This window comes from Carcharodon carcharias, chromosome 2 (assembly GCF_017639515.1).
Source record: "Carcharodon carcharias isolate sCarCar2 chromosome 2, sCarCar2.pri, whole genome shotgun sequence".
In the NCBI taxonomy this organism is placed as follows: Eukaryota; Metazoa; Chordata; class Chondrichthyes; order Lamniformes; family Lamnidae; genus Carcharodon; species Carcharodon carcharias.
In genome coordinates this window covers 180287959-180311464 of record NC_054468.1, presented here as the reverse complement: position 1 = coordinate 180311464, position 23506 = coordinate 180287959, and the positions used below count along the sequence as shown (strand labels likewise).

The 23506-nt window shown below is 45.6% G+C and overlaps 1 protein-coding gene across 4 annotated transcripts in view; it reads right to left on the bottom strand.

The window, feature by feature from the left end:
• The window catches only part of LOC121272797 (lutropin-choriogonadotropic hormone receptor-like), a 216589-nt gene extending 196332 nt beyond the window's left edge, over window positions 1-20257 (bottom strand). For all 4 annotated transcript variants that reach the window (XM_041179579.1, XM_041179587.1, XM_041179597.1 and 1 more), the window contains exon 1: window positions 19983-20257. In XM_041179579.1, coding sequence (XP_041035513.1) covers window positions 19983-20143 — 161 coding nt within the window. In that variant the 5' untranslated portion in view covers window positions 20144-20257. The remainder of the gene's footprint in view (window positions 1-19982) is intronic.
• Window positions 20258-23506: the final 3249 nt, after the last annotated feature.

The window sequence follows — 23506 nt, the reverse complement described above, 5'->3', positions numbered from 1 at the left end:
ACACCCCCCCTACCTTGCCTCAACCACAGTGCAGCCCTTGCCCCGGCACTACACTGTCAGCCAGCCGGGAAGAAAACGACTTCCTGTGGCCTCGCCTTGAATGTGCGGTGCCTCTTCCTTGAAGTTGAACGGGCGACCCTCACGAGCACTGCGCTACGTTAATATGCACTCGGCTCCAAGTTCCCCATGAAGTTCAGCTCACCAGGTGCACGCCTTTTAAAAGCTGTACATCGTTCTGCATCCATCAACATGGGAGGTAAATTCGACATGGGGGATGATTCCGGCGGGCAGGCAAGATGATGAGATGCAAATGTATTGAAATTAGGTTCCTGACATTAGATGGCAGGAAAGGCAGCCCGCCATTGATGGCGGAGTGGACAATTGCAAACTGGTTTCATGATGACGTAGAACTAATTTTTTGGCCTTCATATCATATTGTCTGCTCATGCCACCATACCACCCGCACCAACAGGAGCGGAAAATTCCAGCCAATGGCTTATTTTTGTTTCAAATGGACTGAAGGAAGTAAGTGCAGGTGCACCTTCTGTAGTCTGAAAGTGATGGACGCTAAATGTGTCCCACTGTTACAACAGTAAAATAGTTCTGTTGTAACGGTGGTACACAAGCACAAGCTGGGGTGGGGGGGTGGTAGGGGGGGAGGTTTGGGGATAGTGGTGGTGGTTAGGGAAGCGACCATGCATTAGTGAAACCCTGTATAGAGAGAAAATTCTTCCAGAGCTAAGACAGTTCAGACACAGCCACGTTGATAAAAACAAAAAACTGCGGATGCTGGAAATCCAAAACAAAAACAAAATTACCTGGAAAAACTCAGCAGGTCTGGCAGCATCGGCGGAGAACAAAAGAGTTGACATTTCGAGTCCTCATAACCCTTCAACAGAACTGATCTTTCTTTACAAGGAGAGGGAAATATAAGCTGGTTTAAGGTGGGGGGGGGGGGGGTGCGGTAGCGGGGGGAGAAGTGGAGGGGGGTGGTGGTGTTAGGATAGGAGCAGATCAACAAAACATGTCACAGACAAAAGAACAAAAGAACACAGAGGTGTTGAAGTTGGTGATATTATCTAAACAAATGTGCTAATTAAGAATGGATGGTAGGGCACTCAAGGTATAGCTCTAGTGGGGGTGGGGGAGCATAAAAGCTTTAAAAATAATGGAAATAGGTGGGAAAAGAAAAATCTATATAAGTTATTGGAAAAGAAAAAAAAAACAAAAGGAAGGGGGAAGAAACAGAAAGTAGGTGGGGGTGGAGGAGGGAGCTCAAGACCTAAAGTTGTTGAACTCAATATTCAGTCCGGAAGGCTGTAAAGTGCCTAGTCGGAAGTTGAGGTGCTGTTCCTCCAGTTTGTGTTGGGCTTCACTGGAACAATGCAGCAGGCCAAGGACAGACATGTGGGCAAGACAGCAGGGCGGAGTATTAAAATGGCAAGCGACAGGGAGGTTTGGGTCATTCTTGTGGACAGACCGCAAGTGTTCTGCAAAGCGGTCGCCCAGTTTACGTTTGGTCTCTCCAATGTAGAGGAGACCGCATTGGGAGCAATGAATGCAGTAGACTAAGTTGGGAGAAATGCAAGTGAAATGCTGCTTCACTTGAAAGGAGTGTTTGGGTCCTTGGACGGTGAGGAGAGAGGAAGTGAAGGGGCAGGTGTTACATCTTTTGCGTGGGCATGGGGAGGTGCCATAGGTGGGGGTTGAGGAGTAGGGGGTGATGGAGGAGTGGACCAGGGTGTCCCAGAGGGAATGATCCCTATGGAATGCCGACAGGGGGGGTGAAGGGAAGATGTGTTTGGTGGTGGCATCATGCTGGAGTTGGCGGAAATGGCAGAGGATGATCCTTTGAATGCGGAGGCTGGTGGGGTGATAAGTGAGGACAAGGGGGACCCTATCATGTTTCTGGGAGGGAGGAGAAGGCGTGAGGGCGGATACGCGGGAGATGGGCCGGACACGGTTGAGGGGCCTGTCAACGACCGTGGGTGGAAAACCTCGGTTCAGGAAGAAGGAGGACATGTCAGAGGAACTGTTTTTGAAGGTAGCATCATCGAAACAGATGCGACGGAGGTGAAGAAACTGAGAGAATGGGATGGAGTCCTTACAGGAAGTGGGGTGTGAGGAGCTGTAGGCGAGGTAGCTGTGGGAGTCGGTAGGCTTGTAATGGATATTGGTGGACAGTCTATCACCAGAGATTGAGACAGAGAGGTCAAGGAAGGGAAGGGAAGTGTCAGAGATGGACCACGTGAAAATGATGGAGGGGTAGAGATTGGAAGCAAAATTAATAAATTTTTCCTAGTCCCAACGAGAGCATGAAGCAGCACTGAAGTAATCATTGATGTACCGGAGAAAGAGTTGTGGAAGGGGGCCAGAGTAGGACTGGAACAAGGAATGTTCCACATACCCCATAAAGAGACAGGCATAGCTGGGGCCCATGCGGGTACCCATAGCCACACCTTTTATTTGGAGGAAGTGAGAGGAGTTGATGGAGAAATTGTTCAGTGTGAGAACAAGTTCAGCCAGACGGAGGAGAGTAGTGGTGGATGGGGATTGTTCGGGCCTCTGTTCGAGGACGAAGCTAAGGGTCCTCAGACCATCCTGGTGGGGGATAGAGGTGTAGAGGGATTGGACGTCTATGGTGCAAAGGAAGCGGTTGGGGTCAGGGAACTGGAAATTGTTGATGTGACGTAAGGTGTCAGAGGAATCACGGATGTAGGTGGGAAGGGACTGGACAAGGGGAGAGAGAAGGGAGTCAAGATAACGAGAAATGAGTTCTGTGGGGCAGGAGCAAGCTGATACAATCGGTCTGCCAGGACAGTTCTGTTTGTGGATTTTGGGTAGGAGGTAGAAGCAGGCCGTCCGAGGTTGGGCGACTATCAGGTTGGAAGCTGTGGGAGGAAGATCCCCAGAGGAGATGAGGTCAGTGACAGTCCTGGAAACAATGGCTTGATGTTCAGCGGTGGGGTCATGGTCCAGGGAGAGGTAGGAGGAAGTGTCTGCGAGTTGACGCTCAGCCTCCGCAAGGTAGAGGTCAGTGACATTGCTTGGAGTCTGGCCTTTAGCTTATTTGCCCACTCAAACAATGCAGAGGCATGGAAGTGCCACCAAATACTCCTGAACTTTGCACCATTTGGGCACAGACTGCAAACTAATGAGCATTTCATACATATACATTGGAGAGAATGACTTCAATGCAGAAATGCATGACTTGCCCTCTATCTCACACAGTCAGCTAGTTGATATACAAGAATTAGTTTGGACATGAAAGACATTCTGGTTTTCACAGATTGTTGCCATGGGCTACTTGCAGAACTTCAGTCCACTTTGTTAGTACAACACAAGTTATTGTGGCTGAAAGCTAATGCTGGTTATTCATTTAGCGAAAATAATGGGCGGGGGAGGGGAGTGGGGTGGGCAGGGAGATGGAAGCAGCCACGTATCAGGGAAACCCTGTATAAAGTGACTGTTCTTCCACAGGCTGTACTGTGTGAGATTATCAAATATTTGGATATTATCTCAGCCAGATATATGGGAGCTCATGAAACCATGATACAAGCGAGCTTTGAACAGCTTAGACAGGAAAACATCTATTGTGAAGCAGTCATGCCCGCGGCAGTGACCATTCCAAAAACAAATCCTTTGAAGCAAGAATTGAAATCATTTTGTTCTCGTACAAGATAGCAAAGGGCCTTGATATCCCAGGTGCAACACTCTGTGGCACTGTGCCATGTATCATTCCAACATTACAATCTTTCAAAATGGAAATGGATGTGTTTGCTCTCTCTCTTAGCTGTGTGACAACTAGTAAAGACAAAAGGTACAGAACAGCTAACTATACATGGGCCTGGATCTTATGGCCCTGCTTATCTTATCCCCCCGGCAGATTCAGTGAGCCACTTAAATCTCCATTCAGTTCGGTGGGATTGTTAATATCCCACCAGGTGGGAGGTGCCATAAAATGCTCGCCATGGACTTCGAGATAAACTGGACCAACAAAGTAGAACAATGCATTGATAAAATTGCACAAAATAGTGTTTGCTTGTGTGTTTTTGATACAATTTTCATTGGGCAGCATTTTCCCCCCCGTTGGGGGGGTTTTTTGTGGGAGCAGGCACATACGGGCAACATTAAGATTGGACAGGCAGCTCCATTAATCAGTTTAATTGCTTTTTAAAAATGGCTTTGGCTGCGTGCCTGCCAAACTGAAAATCTAAATGAAGTGGGGTGACAGGGACACACGCCCGACGTCACCCTGCGTCATTTTACTTGTCGGTGAGCGGGCCCCGCCCCCCCGCTCACCAACCAGAAGATGCAGCCCATTAAGTATATTGAGAAACAAAATAATTAATGCAGCATCAAACCTAACAAGCACACACAATGGGAGGTCACTAAGTGAATTTTATTGAAATCATATTGAATGTATTAATTATTGTAAAGATTTTGTTGGACGATTAAGTTGATTAACAATGGAACATATTCTTTATCCCAAAATGGCCACCTTTAAAGCAGATAGCTACAATATGTTAGTTTTTATACTTTCAACTTCGAGGCTAATTTTGTATTCCAGCTGTAAGTAAAATATTCCTGGATAATATTTTCAGAGCATTATCCAGACAAGAAAGTTCTGATATGAATATAGGAACAAGAGTAGCCAATTTGGTCCCTCAAGCAAGCATCAAGGATTTAGTAAAATCATGGCTGTTCTGCGATCTAACTCTCGCTTTTGCCTATTTCCACTTAATACCTCTGGTTAACAAAAATCTATCAATCTCAGATTTAGAATTAACAATTCAGCTAGCATCAATTTTCATCTGCGGCAGAGAGTTCCAAACTACTAGTACTCTCTCTATGAAGAAGTGTTTCCTCCTTTTACTCTTGAAAGGTTTGGCTCTAATTTTTAGATTATGCTCCTGAATTCTAGAATCCCCAGCCAGAGAAAATAGTTTTTCTCTACCTACACTTTTAATCAAACCATCTTGCAACCTTCTAAACTCCAAGAAATACAAACCTAGTTTGCATAATTTCTTCTCATGATTTAATGCTTAGAATCCAGGTATCCTGCTATGCTGCACCCTCTCCAAGGCCGATATATCCTTCCCAAAGTCTGGTGCCCAGAACTGCTCACTGTACTCCAGGTGTGGTCTAACCAGGATCTTGTATAGCTGAAGCATAACTTCTGCCCCTTATATGAACACTCTGGTTCCTCTGCTACATAAGAAAAAGGGAAATAATACCTCACTGGATTTCTAAATTATTCATGAGACAACATACAAACATATGGAAATATATGTCAGACAGGAAAAAACCAGCAGGTCCATCTAGCCTGTTCCATATAATTGTGATACTTTAAGCCATGTGATCACCTGGGATGAAAAACCAATGGTCAATTAAGGTAAGAAAAATCTAGAAAATTTCTCCCTTATTCTTCCAGATATTTAAAGTAGTTCAAGAGACCACCTTGACCCATGGCTTACATTGTTTCATCTCTATCTCTTGTATGCTGCCCCAACCAGAAACTAATACAGCTCTCTCTTGAAGGTACAGAAAAAAATCAACATTCATTATGCAAGCCAGCAATTTGTTTCACCAGTTTACTGTACTCTGGGAAAAGAAGAATATCCTAACATCTTAAAACTGAAAATGCTGGAAATACCGAACAGGTTGTGGAGTCACAGTTGTTTGTCATTCCGGCACATAAGGAGGTGGGGAGGTGGCATGATGTGGCAGGTGATATGTGGACCAAATCCACAAGGGAAACTTGGCCATGCTATTACAATGGTTTTGTAATTTGTTTTTATTATGAAAAGATTTGTGCACTGAATTCAGAAGTAATGAGTCCACTAACAATTTTAGCAATTTTAAAAATTAAATTAAAACATTTATTAACAAAAGACGACAATTCTAAACACAGACATAAGACTACAGTTACATAATATTATAACAATTTCTGTGATAATCTGAGGTGTAATATACCTTTAAGAGACTGTGAGCAGATTGGTAACATGACTGTAAGACCAATAGCTGTGTCGCGCAGGCTACAGTGTTACTGTTAGTCTAGAGTATGGTCTGGTTGAGGAAGCACACATCATGCTCCATTGTTTGCGTAAATAAATAATATGTTTCATTTCATATTGATCTCTGCATCTGCAGCATTTAATAATTGACACACCTGCCGACAGATAAGCGTGCAACCAGTTCACGAGCAAAGCGACCCCATAGTAAAACATAACAATTCCCAAAATTCCAAGTGAGCCAGACTCCCAACTACACACCCTTTAAGGCAACAGTCCAAAATAGATTTTAAATTTAAACAGGCATCCAGCCAGGTTACCATATCACCCACTTGACAGTTGAATGCCAAAGACTTTTAACATAACTTTAGTTACCGGAGCAGCACTTCTTCAGAGTGGCTCGAGGCTTTTCCCAAGTCTGATTCACATACTGTACCTTTCCAGATTTTGCATGGCCACACCCCCACATAGCTTTCCATCCTTCTGTATCTATGTTTCTCTCTCTTTAATGTATAAAAATTCCATTGTTCTGCATGTCTTTGGAAATTTACTTTAACCAAAGCATAAAAATCTTTCATGTTGTCAATATGGCCTTCACCTTTTGGGAAAAATAAACATATTGCTTTGCTTCACTTCTCTTGTTAATTACACCATCCCTTTGAAAATCAAACAACATCTTCAATTATCTAAAAATGCAAGTTCCCTTCATTCCTTATCTGTGGAACCCTCATCCTAGCTTATCCATCTCTATTTCAAAAGTCTGTTTGTATCTACCTCTTTTGATAATTTCAATCTGTAGTCTAAGCATCTCTAATCTAATTAAATCAGTCACACAGACAGAAACATCTATACTCACACCCATAAGTTTACAATAACATTATGAAAAATATGATAGTTTTGTGACAGAGGTTAGTCAGCCCATTGAGTCCAAGCCGGCTCAGTGTAGAGCAATCCAGTCAGACCCATTCCCCTACCATCCCTGTAGCACAAGTGCCCACCAATTTCCTTTTGAAATCATCAATTATCTCCACTCCCACCACCCTCAAAGGCGATGAGTTCCAGGACATCACTACTCACTTAGTAAACAAGTTCTTCCTCATATCCAAATACACCCCTTCCCCCCAACACACCTACTGACATTTCATCCCCAAAATCTTAAATCTGTGTCCCTAGTCCTTGTACTTTCAGCCAATGGGAACAGTTTCTCCTTGTCTATTTTATCTAAACCTGTCATAATCTTGTACATCTCTAACAAATCTCCCCTCAATCTTTTTGCTCCAAAGGAGAAAAACACCAACTTTTCTAACCTAACCTTGTAACTAAGATCCCTCATCCTGGAACTATTCTGATAAATGCCCCCTGCACCTCCTCAAGGACACTCTCATCCTTATTAACATGTGGTGACCAGAATTAGATGCAATTCTCCAGTTGCAGCCTAACCAAAGCTTTATAAAGACTCATCATAACTTCCCTGGTTTTATACTCAATACCTTTATTTATGGGCTCTGGATCCTGTTGTAATATGCCTTTAAGGGATAGCAGTATGCTATCACAAGAAGGGAAGTGTGTCACGTGATCCAATCGCAGTTTCACTTTTGCCTGAGCAGAACACAGCTCTGCTTCTGATGTCTTCAAGTTTTCTATCTTTGTATAAATGTTCTCATATGCCTGTTTAAATAAATGAACACACAATGTGTTTACCCAATCCCTTATGGGTGATTGGTACCTTTTTATCATTATAAAAATGCAACAGATCTCATGAGCTTTGCGAACTCCACTCTCAAGATGTCCTGCCACCTTCAAAGATCTATGCACGTGAACCAAACCCTCAGATCCCTCTGTCCCTGCAGACTCTTCAGAACTGTGCCATTAAGTGTACGTTGCCTCTCCCTATCTCTTCTGCCAAAATACATCGTCACACACTTCTCTGTGTTAAATTCCATCTGTCACTTGTCTGCCAATTCTGCTAAACTGTGGCCAGAATCTTCTGCCACTACAGGGGGCAAGAAAGGTGGGCAGGCCTGAGAATTTGATGAGTTGGTGTCGGGACCAATACCTGGAGCCTTCCCATTTCCATTGCTATTCTGGGAAGGCCCATGGTCGACCTTCCTCCCCCAACTGCAGGGATCAGTGCTGGGACCTTTACTGTTTGTGGTATACATAAATGATTTGGAGGAAAATGTAACTGGGCTAATTAGTAAGTTTGCAGATGACACTAAGGTTGGAGGAGTTGCAGATAGTGAAGAGGATTGTCAAAGGATACAATGGGATATAGATCAGTTGGAGACTTGGGCGGAGAAATGGCAGATGGAGTTTAATCTGGACAAATGCAAGGTAATGCATTTTGGAGGGTCTAATACAGGCAGGAATTATACAGTAAATGGCAGAACCCTTAAGTGCCTCGACAGGCAAAGGGATCTGGGTGCAAAGGTCCACAGGTCACTGAAAGTGGCAACGCAGGTGGATAAGGTAGTCAGGAAGGCATATGGCATGCTTGCCTTCATAGGCAGGGTTATTGAGTATAAAAGCTGGGAAGTCATGCTGCAGCTGTATAGAACCTTGGTTAGCCACACTTGGGATATTACGTGCAATTCTGGTTGCCACATTACCAAAAGGATATGGAGGCGTTGGAGAGGGTGCAGAGGAGGTTTACCAGGATGCTGCCTGGTCTGGAGGTTATTAGCTACGAGGAGAGGTTGGAGAAACTCGGATTGTTCTCACTAGAGTGATGGAGATTGAGGGGCGACTTCAAAGAAGTTTACAAAATTGTGAATAGCATGGACAGAGTAGATAGTCAAAAGCTTTTTCCCAGGGTGGAAGAGTCAATGACTAGGGGACATAGATTTAAGGTGAGAGGAGAAAACTATAGAGGAGATTTGCGGGGCAAGTGTTTTACGCAGAGGGTAGTGAGTGTCTGGAATTCGCTGCCAGAGGAGGTGGTGGAAGCAGCTACGATAGTGGTGTTTAAGTGGCAGCTTGACAAATACATGAATAGGATGGGAATAGAGGGATATGGACTCCGGAAGTGCAAAACGTTTTAGTTGACGGGCAATATGATTGCCGCAGGCTTGAAAGGCCGAAGGGCCTGTTTCTGTGCTATACTTTTCTTTGTACATCTTTGTCTTTGTAACTCCACTTGAGTCTCTTAAGTGGCCAGTTAACAACTACATAAGGGCCTCTTCCCGTCTCCACTGGAATCTTCCTAGCTCCAGGCGGGCCTGCCAACATGCAAAACTGGTAAAACTGTGCAGGCTACATGTCAACTAGGGGAGTGTGGGTGGTGGAATGGGGTATCCCTTGATCTGAACTAATCTATGTGTGATCAAAGGCATGGACATAGGACGGAGTGTGGCCACTAACAGCCATGCCCCTGCCCTTGCTGCCAAACTTCACACCCCCGCATTTTCCCTGTGACCTCAACCCCTCGAGATCTCCCCTTCAACATCACTTACCTTTCTCCTGGATCGTTCCACAATTCTGGGACTCTGGGGTTGTTAGGGAGGGGGGCGCGGTGGTGGGTGTTGTTCCGGCACCAGTCATGGGCCTCTCTGACACTGCCAAGTGCAAGAGCATTGACCTCTAATTAGCCAGGAGGGAAGTCATCTTCCAGGGTCCTCTACCTGGAAGAGAGCCCGTTGCTGTCTACTTAAGTGCCTGATGGGCAGAAAATATGGCAGGTTGTCCTCCACAGAGTCAGCACAGGTGTCTCGCTGTTTTTCAGGCAGCAAGCAAGACACCCGTTGAGAACGGAAGATTCTGCCCTATATGTCTTATTGCAGTATGTATATCAAAAAAGCAGTGATCCACTGCTGGCCCTTTGCGAAAACCACTGTCCACCATCCATTAAAACAAACATTTAACACACCTTGCTACATTCTGTCCTTAAGCCAATTTTTTATGCAAGCTGACACTGACCCTCATATTCCTTGAGCTCTGTTTCGTTAACCAGCCTTTTATGTGGCACTTTGTCAAATGCTTTTTTAAAATTCATGTAGGCAACATCCACCCCATTCCCTTCATCAAGCTTCTCTATTACTTAATTGAAAAATTCTATTAGATTAGGCAAACATAATCTGCCTTTTTTAAAACCCATGTCGGCTCTCCTTAATTAACTCAAATCTCTCCAAGTGCTTGTTGATTTTTGTTTCTAAAACCTTACCCACCACTGATATTAAACTGATTGGCCTTTAGTTACCAGGAATATCCTTACACCCTTTGCCACTCTCCAATCCTCTGGCAATTCCCCTCTATTTAGAGAAGTATAGAATATTATTGCAAGCCCTTCGCTATCTCCACACCCACTTCCTTTGACAAACTGAGATGCAAGCCATCCAGACAAGGCACTCTATCCATTCTAAGCCAGCCTTTCAGTACATCCTGCCTATTAATTTTCACCCTATCACAACTCTGCTTTGACCAATATTTTGTCAGATTCCTCTTCATAGTAAGCACTGTTACAAAGGACTGTTTAAGTATTCTAGACATGCCCTGCATCTCTAATCATGGCTCACACATTTTCTCCCCTATTAGGACCCATCCCACCTTTTACTACCCATTTACTATTTATACGCCAAAGATTTTTGGCTTCCCTTTTATTTTAACTGCCATTCTATTCTCATATTCTCTCTTTGCCAGTCTGATTTTCATCTTCACTTCCCCTTTCAACTTACTGTATTTGGCCTGGTTCTTGCTTGGAGAATTCCATCATATATCTTCTTTTTTTGTTTCATTATCTTCTCCATGTTCTTTGTCATCCAAGGAGCCCTAGTTTTGGTTTCCTTACCTTTCGTTCTTGTTGCAACATGTATAACCTGTATATCTCCGACTTAAAGATAATATATCATTCCACTACAGTTTTTACTGTCAGTCTTTGGTTCCATTTTAACCTGACTAGATATTCTCTCATCCCATTGAAGTTAGCCTTCTTCCAATTATGACTGTTCCTTGCTCTTCTCCATCATTATATCTAAACTTTATGATATGATGATCACCCTTACCAAAGTGCTCCCAAACAAAAACTTGGTCCACCTCATTCCCCAGCACCAGATCCTTCCTAGTTGGACTGAGAAGATACTAGTCTGGGAAGTTCTCCTGAGAACATTTCAGAAATTCCTTCCCCCCCTTTCTCCTTTACTCTAACTTTATCCCAATTATGTTTAGGCAATTAAAGTCCCCCAGTATCATTACTCTATGGTCCTTGCACATCTCTATGATTTCCCTGCAGATTTGCTCTTCTATCTTTCTCTCACCATAGAATACCCCAAATAGCCTGATTGTACCTTTGTTGCTTCTCAACTCTAACCATGCCCCCTCAAGGACATCCTCTCTTGTCAACACTATAATGTCTTCCATATTCTGTACTGTCACCCCACCATCCTCTTTGCCTTCTGTATCTTTTCCAAAGACTCTTTATCTTTGAATATTAATTACCCTCTCCTCACCATTTTAAAGCCACGTTTCCGTTATTGCCACTACATCATATTCCTCCAATCTGGTATACGTGCTCGTAGCTTAGCAACCTTATTCACCACGTTATATATTTACATACACACATTGTAATCCTGTATTTTTATTCCTCCAAGACCTTAGTCTGCTCCTATCCAATATGTTATAATATATTATTACTTCCTTCTCTAGTACTATCCAACCCTCTCACTTCTTTATGCACCACAATCCCCTTTTTTACTTCCTGGTGCACATTCCCCAACTAATTTAAACACTTCCCAACCACACTAGTGAACCTCCCAGTGGGTACATTGGCCCCAGCCCTGTTGAGGTGCAACCAAACCCTTTTGAATGGTGCCTCCTGCCCTGGAAATGGTCCCAATTCTCCAAGAATCTGAAGATCTTCCTCCTGCACCATGCCTCAAGCCACGCATTGATCCTCTCTATCTTCCTATTTCTACTCTAGCTAACAAACAAGACTGGGAGTAATCAGAGATTTCTACCTTTGCAGTCCTACTTTTTAACTTCTTCCCTGGTTCCTGAAAATCTGACCATGGGACCTCAATAACTGCCTTCTCTTATGTCCTTAGTGATAACATGCACCACAACTTCTGGCTCACTCTCTTCTCCCTGCAGAATAATCTACACCCTCTCTGTAGTGTCCTTTACCTTCGTTAACAAGGAGGCAACACATGGCATAGGACACAATGACAGTTACAGAACTGCGTGAATGCCCCCCTAACTCTTTGCTGTTCCCTCCTAAGCAGTCCCTTGGCCATTGGCACCATGGTCTGGAACAAACACCTTCAAGGTGTCACCACTCCCAGCAGTCTCCAAAGCTGAGTAAGGGTTTGTGAGTGGCACGCATTCTGAAGATTCCTGCATTTCCTGCCTCTTCGCAGTCTTCCAGATGGCCACCCACTCACTATCCGGAACGCTTAATGCCTGCGAGGTCACCACCTCCAAAACAATACAATCCAGGAAATCCTCAATCTCTCTGATTCTCCGCAGTGACTCCAGCTGCTCCACAAGCTTGGAATTATTGAGCTCAAGCAGTTGGAAATCTTTCCACATGTGTTGTCCCTCAAGACAAGCCAGAAGTTGTGGTACATGTCAGTATTAAAGACATAAGAGAAGGCAGGTAGTAAGGAAGACACATGAAGCAACAGGTCTCAACTGCACATTCATGATCTAAAATGTCTCTAGTCCCTCTTTTAGAATCTGATTAATAACTTGTTTAAACTATTAATTTTAATTCATGGCTCCAGGCCTGCTCTGTGCTAATACTCCTATTATTAATTCATTTACTATTATACTTACCCCTGCTTATGCTGAGATAATTTTAGATTTTTTCTCTCTTTACTTTTGTTTCCTTGCTCCCTGACACACACTCACTCTGCTCTGCTGAACTGTCCCGGAAACTGAGTTAATGGCCCAAATTTAATACGGTGCACTGGCTTTGACCATCGGCTGGGAAGTTGGGGTATGTTCACCTCTGTCAGCCCTAGAAGCCGTGAAGCTATTTTGCATGGTTCAGGCAATTAGTTGCCTGAAGTCGTGGGATGAGCCCCCTCCCCCACACCTGAGGCAGGATATCACACCTCCAAAGGCTGTTGGCCAAGAGGGTTGGCAGCTCTTAGCCCCAGCAGCACCACAGGGAGCAGTGGCCACTTCTGAGACTGCAGTAGGTCTTGGAGGAGGAGCAGTGCTGGAAGCACTTGCTCGGGTGTGTCAGGCAGGCCCTGGCGAGGAGGGTGATATAGGGGTGATTGAGAGACCGGGGGCTTTTCAAATGGAGATGACCCTTGCCATTGGGGGTGGGGGTATGGCATCCATGGGGCATGAACCCCTCCTGTGAGCACACAAGCAGATCCCAGGATATACCCTGGCAGCCTTGCCAATTGGTGTCAGCCTGCCTACCGCTGGTAAAATACCAGAGGTGGTGGGACAAGGCCCTTAAGTGGACATTAATTGGCCACTTTTAGCCTCAATTGACCCAAGGGTGGGCAAGCCTACCAACCCTGCTGCTGGTAAAATACAGTGGAGGTAGGTAGGCGATAGGTACAGCTGATATTACAGCCTCCACTGACACCACCTATCAGCCCGGTAACAGCAGGGCGTAAAGTTCTGGCCAATGTTTCAGGTCAGCAATCACATTAGGTCATTGATCTGAAATGTTAACTTTGGGCAGGATTTTCTGCAACCTCCCGCCACCGGGATCTTCTGGTCCCGCTGCAAGTCAATGGACTTTTGGCTGAGGCGCCGCCTCGCCCACAGCGGGTCCCGCCCTCAACGGGGCCAGAAAATCCCAGCCTTTGTTTCTCTCTACACATAAACTGCCTGAAGTGCTGAGTACTTCTACCATTTTAAGTTCTTATTTCAGATTTCCAGCATCTGCGTTATTTTGCTTTTCCTTATCATCTAACCCAGCTCTGGCTTTGTGCAATTTATAAGCGTGATCTCTGATTGTCCCTAACTGATCTGACTGAAACAATTTGTCAACCTTGTCACAATCATTATTTTATATGCATTGATCAAGCAAATCAAGTATATAAACTCAGCTTTTAAAGCCTGTGTAGTTAAAGAGCTTTAAACTAGAAATCGATCTTGCAATCTGCTCTGAACATTTTCCAAAGCCTCAAAATCACACTCCGTGTGAGGGCATAAAATTGAACACAGCATTTTAAATAAAGCCATATTAAGTCAGGGCTAGTCCACGCCAGTCTAAAGTATATTTTTAACAGATTGGCAAATCTATATCACCATCAAGAGTTCTCTGACTGAAAATTTATTTTTACAAGCTTTGTTGGCAATTCTTTAAAAATAAAGTTTCTTTCACTTTTTCTTTCGCTAGCTTCTCTCTTAATCTGGTATTTTTTTCCCCTCTTTTTATTTTGCTTTCTATACTTGATTTGACATTGAATTCACAATTCTAACTTACATTTCCTGGTTCAGACACTGTGCTGCTTGTTAGTGATTCTCAATCTGATTAGTTAAGGAGGTACACGGTTGTTTGTTGTGTTCATTCAGGTCCCAGTTGCTCTGTTGTGGGCACCACACTGTTTGGATGTCCTGCTGACAGCAACTTGCCATCCAAAACACCATAGAAAGCCTATGGGTTATTGCCATTTGTTCACCATATACAGCAAAAATCTGTATTATTGTCTTGTGGTTAGATGGATGTACCTCAACATGTGTGAGGTCTGTTACATCCAAAGCTCATTAAAAAAAAAACATGCCATTGCGCTATCATTGTAATGTGCTAGCCTGTTGCTTCCCAGATTTAGGAAAATGGATGAATCTAGAATTCATTATGAACAATGCACCAGCGGATCCAAAATGCAAATGAAGTCAAAGACTGCCAGAAGCCAATACAATCGGCCTCTGGCATCTGCATGGAGCATCTGGTATAGAAATTCATGGATGATGCCACCTTCAGAATTATGGGTAAATACAGTGACAATCTGAAAGAATGGCTTGAAGGAGGCTTGTAGCCAACAAAATACCTCTACTAATGTTAAAAGCATGCAAGCACTGTTGCACTCTGTCAATCCCAAGTAATTGGATCTAGGCTTGTCAAATGGTCATACGTCTTCCCATTTATTCACTTTCTGATGCTGTAAAACTATCGCCAGCAAAAAAAATAAATCTCCATTCACATCTACTGCTATTTGATAATGTGGCTAATGGAGTATGTATGTGCCAACAAAATTAAAACTACAAGTATGCTTCACAACACCCATGGAATACAATGATAATTTCATGTGGAAAATAGCTGGTTAATATCATTTAGTTAGGTCTGCCTCCAACAGCTGGCCCACTTAATGTTTTAGTCACTCCTTATGGTTGTTTATAGTTCAATGTGGAAAACGCCAAGTAAAAGATAGATTACTGCTAAAATAGACATAGCAATAAAAGTGGTAAAATTACCAGAGAAACGATTATTCTGGCCATTTAGCATATAATTGCATACATGCAGTTTACCCCACAATGATTTATGAATACTTCCTTTATTCTAAAAATAAGCACTATGGTTTTGGCGTCTGGCGCACTTATCACTCAGAACACCTGTTAACAAAAGAGACATTCTTAACATTTGTTCTTCAGATATTCCAGGGAAGAACTGCCCTGACTGCGGGAGATAAGCATAAAAACATTGCGAGTGACTTTTTACATTCTAAAATTAACAAGAAGTGTATTGCTTGTCAGTAGAAATGGAACACAGCACTGCATCGTCTTATTTACATTGGTAATTGAATCAACTCTTGTATAGTTTGGTATCACAGAGATAAGAACTTCAGCCAGCCTGGTTACACAGTGTTCTGAGAGAAAGAAGAGGGCATTGCCTGAGATGTAAGCAAACACAGTATATCCTACAAAATAAAATTTCTACAATGGAGATTAGGAATTTTGATGATGCACAAAAGTTTAAAGACTGCAAACCTATAACTCTTGGTGTACATCACAGCAGAACAGTAGTGTGAGTGAGATTTATGTATATGAATATTTTTCCACCAAGGCAAATAATACATTTACTGGACAGTTTATAAATCTAAGACAATGGTAGTTTACACGTGGCATTTGAAACAGAATGCTTCAAAGGTCACTAAACGGAAAGGGAATTTTACATCTCATTTCTAAATTAAAGCAGAATTATTCATGATGGAGTATGAAAATTTTAGACAACTCGTTTATAAGTAATAATCTGCCAAACTTAACTATTGCACAAGTGAAGAAATTAGTCTTATAAAAAACATCCTTAATGAAAAACATATGCACAAAAAATCTATGTACTCAACCATATGTTTCATAAGTTCAATTACAAAAGCTAAACAGCCCATTTCTTTTAGTGAGTCATTCTAATGAGGCTGGCTATGAGTTCTCATCTTTAATTTCTCTTCTCTACAAGTAGCCCCAGCTCTTCCATCTCATGTCTGCAGTATCTACATGGTTGTTTCGAATCCCTTTGTCTTCCCAGAATTCCAGTCCAGCGTACATTCACTGCCTATTGTATTCTTCCTGCCCAAATTCATTCTGCTCCTACACACAGGCCATGTTTTTATTGTTTTAGAACATAAAGCCAATAATATTTTCGAACCAGGAAAAAAATTACAATGGAAAAAAGACAAGCTTTTTCCTTGCATCAACTCCATCCACCAAGCCATGCGGACTCGATTTGTTAACTCTGTTCATCTCTCCACAGATGCTGCCAGACCTGCTGAGCTTTTCCAGCATTTTCTGGTTTTGTTTCAGACATACCACTAAAGATTAGATGGCACCAACTCTGATGGCAATGAATGAACCACCCACCCACCCAACATCCCACCCTCCTCCCACCTTTCCCCCCACACCTCTGCCACCACCCCCTCTCCCCCCCGCCACCACCCCCTCTCTCACACCAGTCACCCACACACCCGCCACCAGCCCCCCTCTCCCCCCAAGACACCCACCCCCCAGTCACCCACCCACCACCAGTCCCCCTCTCCCCCCAAGTCACCCACCCACCCGCCACCAAACCCCTCTCCCACCCAGTCACCCACCCCCCCACCCCGGCCACCAACCCCCTCTCCCTCCCGCCATCACACCCTCTCCCATCCCGCCACCAATCCCCTCTCCCATCCCGCCCCCCCTCTCCCCCCATGCCACCACCCCCCCACCCCACCCCACCACCACCCACCGTGTCCACCCCCCCGACCACCCCCCCCACCCCACCACTACCCCTCTCCCCTCACTCCCCCCTCCCCCGCAACCACCACAGCCCCTCTCCCCCCACTCCACCACCATCCCACTCCCCCCTCCCCCCCCACCACCACCACTACCCCTCTCCACCCAGACCCCCTCCACCACCCCTCACCCCGCACTCACCCCTCCCCCCACCATCATCACCCCTCTCCCCCTACTCCGCCCTCCACCACCCCTCTCCCCCCACTCACCCCTCCCCCCCACCACCACCACCCCTCTCCCCCCACTCCCGTCCCCCCCGCCACCACCACACCTCTCCCCCCACTCCCCCCTCCCACTTCCCCCCACCCCTCTCCCCCAACTCTCCCCTCCACCACCACCACTCTCCCCCCACTCCCCCTGCCCCCCCGCCGCCATCGCCCCTCTCCCCTCACTCCCCCCTCCCCCCCACGCCTCTCCCCCTTACCCCCCCACCCCTCTCCCCTCACTCCCCCCTCCCCCCCACGCCTCTCCCCCTTACCCCCCACCGCCACCACCCCTCTCCCCCCACTCCCCCCTCACCCCCACCGCCACCACCCCTCCCCCCCGCCGCCACCACCCCTCTGCCCCCACTCTTCCCCCGCTGCCACCACCCCTTTCCCCCCACTCACCCCTCCCCCTCGCCACCACCCCCCTCTCCCCTCACCCCCTCTCCCCCCACCGCCGCCACCACTCTCCCGCACTGCCCCTCCCCCCGCCACCACCCCTCCCCCCAACTCCACCCTCCCCCTTCCCCCCACCCTCTCCCCCCACTCCCCCCTCAACCCCCACCCCTCCACCCCCACTCCCCCTTCCCCTTCCCCCCACCCCTCTCCCTCCACTCCCCCCTCCCACCCACCCCTCTCCCCCACCCCCCCCCACCCCTCTCCCACCACTCCCCCACCCCCCACTCCCCCTCCCTCCCACCACCACCCCTCTCCCCTGCCACCACCCCTCTCCCCCCACTCCCCCCCGCCACCACCACCCCTCTCCCCCCACTCCCCCCTCCCCCCCGCCGCCACCACACCTCTCCCCCACTCCCCCCTGCCGCCACCACCCCTCTCCCCCCACTTCCCCCGCCGCCACCACCACCATCACCCCTCTCCCCCCACTCCCCCCCCACCGCCACCACCCCTCTCCCCCCACTCCCCCCTCCCCCCCAACAACCCCTCTCCCCCCACTCCCCCCTCCCCCCCACCACCCGTCTCCCCTGCCACCCACACCCCCCACTCTCCTCGCCACCCACACCCCCCCACCACCCCTCTCCCCTGCCACCACCCCTCTCCCCCCACTCCCCCCCCGCCACCACCACCCCTCTCCCCCCACTCCCCCCTCCCCCCGCCGCCACCACCCCTCTCCCCCCACTCCCCCCCTCCCCCCCCCGCCACCACCACCCCTCTCCCCCCCTCCCCTCCGCCGCCACCACCCCTCTCCCCCCACTCCCCCCTCCCCCCCCCGCCACCACCACCCCTCTCCCCCCCTCCCCTCCGCCGCCACCACCCCTCTCCCCCCACTCCCCCCTCCCCCCCCGCCACCACCACCCCTCTCCCCCCTCCCCTCCGCCGCCACCACCCCTCTCCCCCCACTCCTCCCTCTCCCCCACCACCACCACCACCCCTCTCCCCCCACTCCCCCCTCCCCCCCACCACCCCTCTCCCCCACCCCCCACACCACCCCTCTCCCCCCACCACCCAACCCCCAACACCCCTCTCCCCCCCCACCCCTCTCCCCCCCACCCCTCACCACGATCCCCCCACTACCACCGACCCCCCATCCCCACCTTCTAGTCCCGCTGATGTGAACGGAGATTTCAATATTCGCTGACCTCGCCGCGGGGGAACCCCCCCCCCCCCCCATGGTCCCCAGCTGGAAAATTCTGACCTACATTTCAGTGGTCCTAGGTGCCTTTTTTTTTCATTTTTGCTGCAAGTTGCATTAGTTATCGGTTTTCCCCAAAATTTGGGGGGGAAAAAATCAACACTCAGAAAATCACTATCCCAAGATCCATGACCAACTGATCAAAGATGGATTCTGTGATTACAATAGAGTAAGGCAAAATGTGTTTTCCTATCAACAGATTAAGGGAACGTCACACTGTTGGAGATGTTTTCTATGTATGGTACTTTGGATGAGAGGTCAAACCCAGATTCCTTTTGGCATTACAGATGAAAATAAAAGACCACAAGAGTAAATGGGCTCTCCTGCTGACCAATATTGATCACCTAACAAACATCATTAAAACAGATGATGAATCATTTATGTCCTTGTGTTTGGGTGGTTGCTGTGTGCAAGTTGCCTGCCCAGTTGTTCTATATTGCAATGGTGGCTGCACTTCTAAAGTACTTCATTGGCTTAAGTCCTTTGTCTTGAAATCCTGAAATGTGGTAAATAAATGCATGTTCTTTCTTTTCAGCAAGACTTCTTAAGGTTCAGCGTTTCAAATCATACCACAATTGATAACCTGCAAATGGTTACAAAGCTAGACGCCTTGACCTGAAACATTTGGAGAATTATCGAACAACCTTGAATTTATTATTTCGGCAAGTGAATGCTGCAGGGAAATTACAAGTAATAAATAAGCTGTCAAAGTACATAGCAAATTCTGGATGAACGAAAGTAAACCGCAGCCCTGCTCGCCCCCGACCCCTTTCAGTAACTGATTCTTTGGTCAGGCTCAGTCAAGAGAATCCCAGTTAGAGTGGAAATTACAGCCAGTGTCAAGGATCGGTGTTAGGATTCCAGTTTAGTTTCAATTCTGTTTCATGTGCCTTCACGTATTCCAAAAGCTGTCCCGCCTCAATACAAAAAGAATTAAGTACTCACAGCTTGCTGTAGCCTCTGGAAAAACCCTTTGGAATACGCTCGACTGTCCTGCCTTCACAAATGATATGATCATCCGATTTACAGCTGCAAAGTTTGGGACAGTTAGCACAGGAAGTAGGATAACGAGCCAGGCAAAGCAAAAGGAGTAAAAGCCGAGACATTTTTATTTGCTTTACATAGTTCTGAGTGCTCCAAGAAAGTCCCGGCTCTTAAAAAATAAAGTTAATTGTAGCGCGTTCAACTATCAGACGTGTCTGGAGCCTCAGTGTTACAGGCATCCCGGAGGTGGAGCTTGAGGAGGGGGAACACCACCAAGAGGGGAAACAATATCATTCACACTGTGCATCCAATCACATTCTAGAGCATTACCTTGACACTTAGTTTTCGATTGACCTCAGAACCCCTGGGACACTTTAAAAGGCTAAGAGCATGGTTAACAAAACTTCCCAGCGCACATCTTACAACTTGCCAGATTCTTTACATATTTCTTTCCTCTTGCCGAACATACGATGATCATGTGCCAAAGCAAGTACACTCAAGACCTTCCGAGGGAACATCATGATAAAAACTTGCAAGTTGTCCAGAAGGGAAAACCAGTTCAAAATTGCCAAATCCAAGTATAAAAATTAGTAACACTGGCCCCATTTTAAGGTATACAAGACCAGTTCAGACAAGTTTTATTGGTACCCTCCATTTCCAAGTTTTACTGGTTTTTCCTTTTGGGAAGGCAAAAAAAATCATTTCAACTGAATGATAAACCTTAATGGACATGGCTAGGTCTATCATTTTTGAAACATAACTTGTTGCATTTTATAAATTATTTTAAGTCTGTTCATTAAATCAAAACGTACAGCATTTTAAGTCACCGATTGTCGTCCCAATAACCTGGATGTAATGTCATGATATCCTCCAGGGAAAGAGGGAGAAGATGTTTCCTGTGGTAAATGTAGTAACTGCAGAATGATGCTACAAGCGGGGAATCAATAAGAGACCAGGAAAGTTGCACAACGGTAGTTGCAGGTAAGAAATTATCTCGGAGCTTCAACAGTAAAAAGGGTAGGGAAGTATAGTTGGTATGTTACTGGAACAGTAATCCTGAGGCCTTCACTATCTGGAGAACGGAGTTCCAATTCCAAGAGAGCACCAGGGGAATTTAAAGTCAGTTAATTACACCTGAAATTTTTAAAAAGAAAATGTTGGTAATGACGAATCTACTGGAAAGTCATAAAAACACATTTGGTTCACTAATGTCCTTTAGGGAAGGAAATCTGCCACCCTTAACTGGTCTCGCCTCTATGTGACTCCAGATCACAGCAATGTGATTGACTCTTTATTGCCCTCATTGGCTTAGCCAGTGACTCAACATTTATCACCACCTTCTCAAGGGCAATTAGGGGTAGGTAATAAATGCTGACCTTGCCAGCAGTGCCCACATCCCATGAATGAATATGCAAGAATATAATTAGAGAGGAGGTAGAAACCATAAAAAGATCAAAATGAGCTTGAAGCTGAGGAGAATAAACTAGTAATTATTCTGAATGAGGGTTTCTTCACAGAATTCACCATGAGCATCATGTCATCATCAGGAAGAGGGAACTGAAGCAGATTCCATTACTTGAGTATTGCTGAAAAAGAGAGACATGTTGCCAAAGCTTTTTGTCTTGCACTCAGTAGGTCAAACACAAGAATGCCAAACTTCAAATGATCACAATAATTTATACTCCAGGAGAAAAGAGTGCTGATTGGTTGTCAAGTTGACTCTAATTGGCCAAGACATTGCCATGGAGAAAACAATAGGTAACTTTAGGCTTCCCAAGCTTTGGGGTAATTCATAAAAGCTGCAGGGCTTGAACAAACAGACTGTACTGAACCAGCTCATGTTTTCAAAACCTAAAACAAGACATCTGCCGTTGGATGTGATTCTGTGATTGCGCAGCACTTTCTGAACAATCCTGAGTGTGTTAATAGCTACACGAACAACCAATTTAAATAATCAGTCCTGCTCATAATGTGGCTCATTTATACTTTCTAGAAGCAACTTACATTCATACGCAGGGATCAGTTCTTTGCTAGCAAAAGGAATATGTTCAAAACTTGCATCTTTTTAAAATTACCCAGGAGCTGGGGAGCCTACAGTTGCCCATTGCTTTCTCTATAGCAACACCCAGGATCGACCTGCCATCCAGTTAGCACCCTTTGCTCCTGTTGTATAAATTGTTCTGATTGCTTCAAAATTTGTTGGAGTGTTTGCTGGGTGTTGAATTTGTTGGTTATTGATTATGTTGGAGTGGTGTGCCTGAGGGGATGGTATTGGAATGGCTCCCATGTCCATTTTACGTCAATGATTTGGAGTCAGATATTCAATACAAATTTCTGATGACCCAACTAGATGGAGCAACTGATTCTGATTCAGAAGCTCAGAGATTGATACCCTTGAACTGGATGAGCTGGCTTGGAAGTGCACAAACATTGGCAGCTCACCCAATGCAATTGCAATGAGGCCAGGGGGCCTAATTCAGGACAAAGCCTCAGGTCTCTCGGTTCAGATTCCTGTGGTCTGAATTCCATTAGTTATTCACACAAAACAGGCTACAAGCAGCATATATCTCATTGTGTTTCGATTGTAGATTATATAAGTCTAGATATTCACATCATATGAGAAAACAATTATGGATTTATTTGGCACGGTGAGTTATAATGGGATTGAAATTGTGGAGAATGGAATACCAAAAAGAACCCTTGGAAAGCATCATGTTAATCAGATATTCTATGATTCATAAGGTACATTACAGTAACATGTCTATGCACATTGATCATGGAAATTGCTTAATTGTGCAAATAATAGCAAATGACATAATTATATAGTTGTGGTAATCTGCTGTTTTCACAGCTCAAGAAGAATCTAATCATACCTGAAGAGCCATACCAACCATAAGCACACGTTCGTGAAGCAAGCATAACTAGATATACACTTACTATGATAGATAGTGTAGAGGATGAGCAATCATGAGGTGAGGCACTGAGGGCTGGTGATGAAGGGATAGCATTGGTTTCAGTTATTAAAAGAACAGCTGGTATAGGGGTTCATCATGCTGAATGCCCCTCTTGAAATGTATAGGAATACAGGTCTTAATCTGCCTGAATTCAAACTAAGGCCAGTATAGCAGAAGCACAGTGTCAAGAAAGCCATATACCTCTTTGCACTTAGCAGTCAGAGATATTTAGGTAGTATGAGTACTCAAACACCTTTCCCTCAATGCTATCTCCCACATGAAGCATTCCGTGCCATTGTAGTGGGTTATGGCTGGAAATTCCACTCTGGAGACCTGAGCACAAAATTTAGGCTGGCATTCAAGTGTAGTACTGAAGGAATACTGCACTGATTATGGTGACATCTTTCATATGAGATGTAAAACAAAGATAGCATCTACACTCTCAATGTACAAGACCCTATGGTGTTATTTTGAAAAAGAGCAAGTGGGTTCTCCTTGGCGTTTTGGCCAATATTATCCTCAAACAGCACC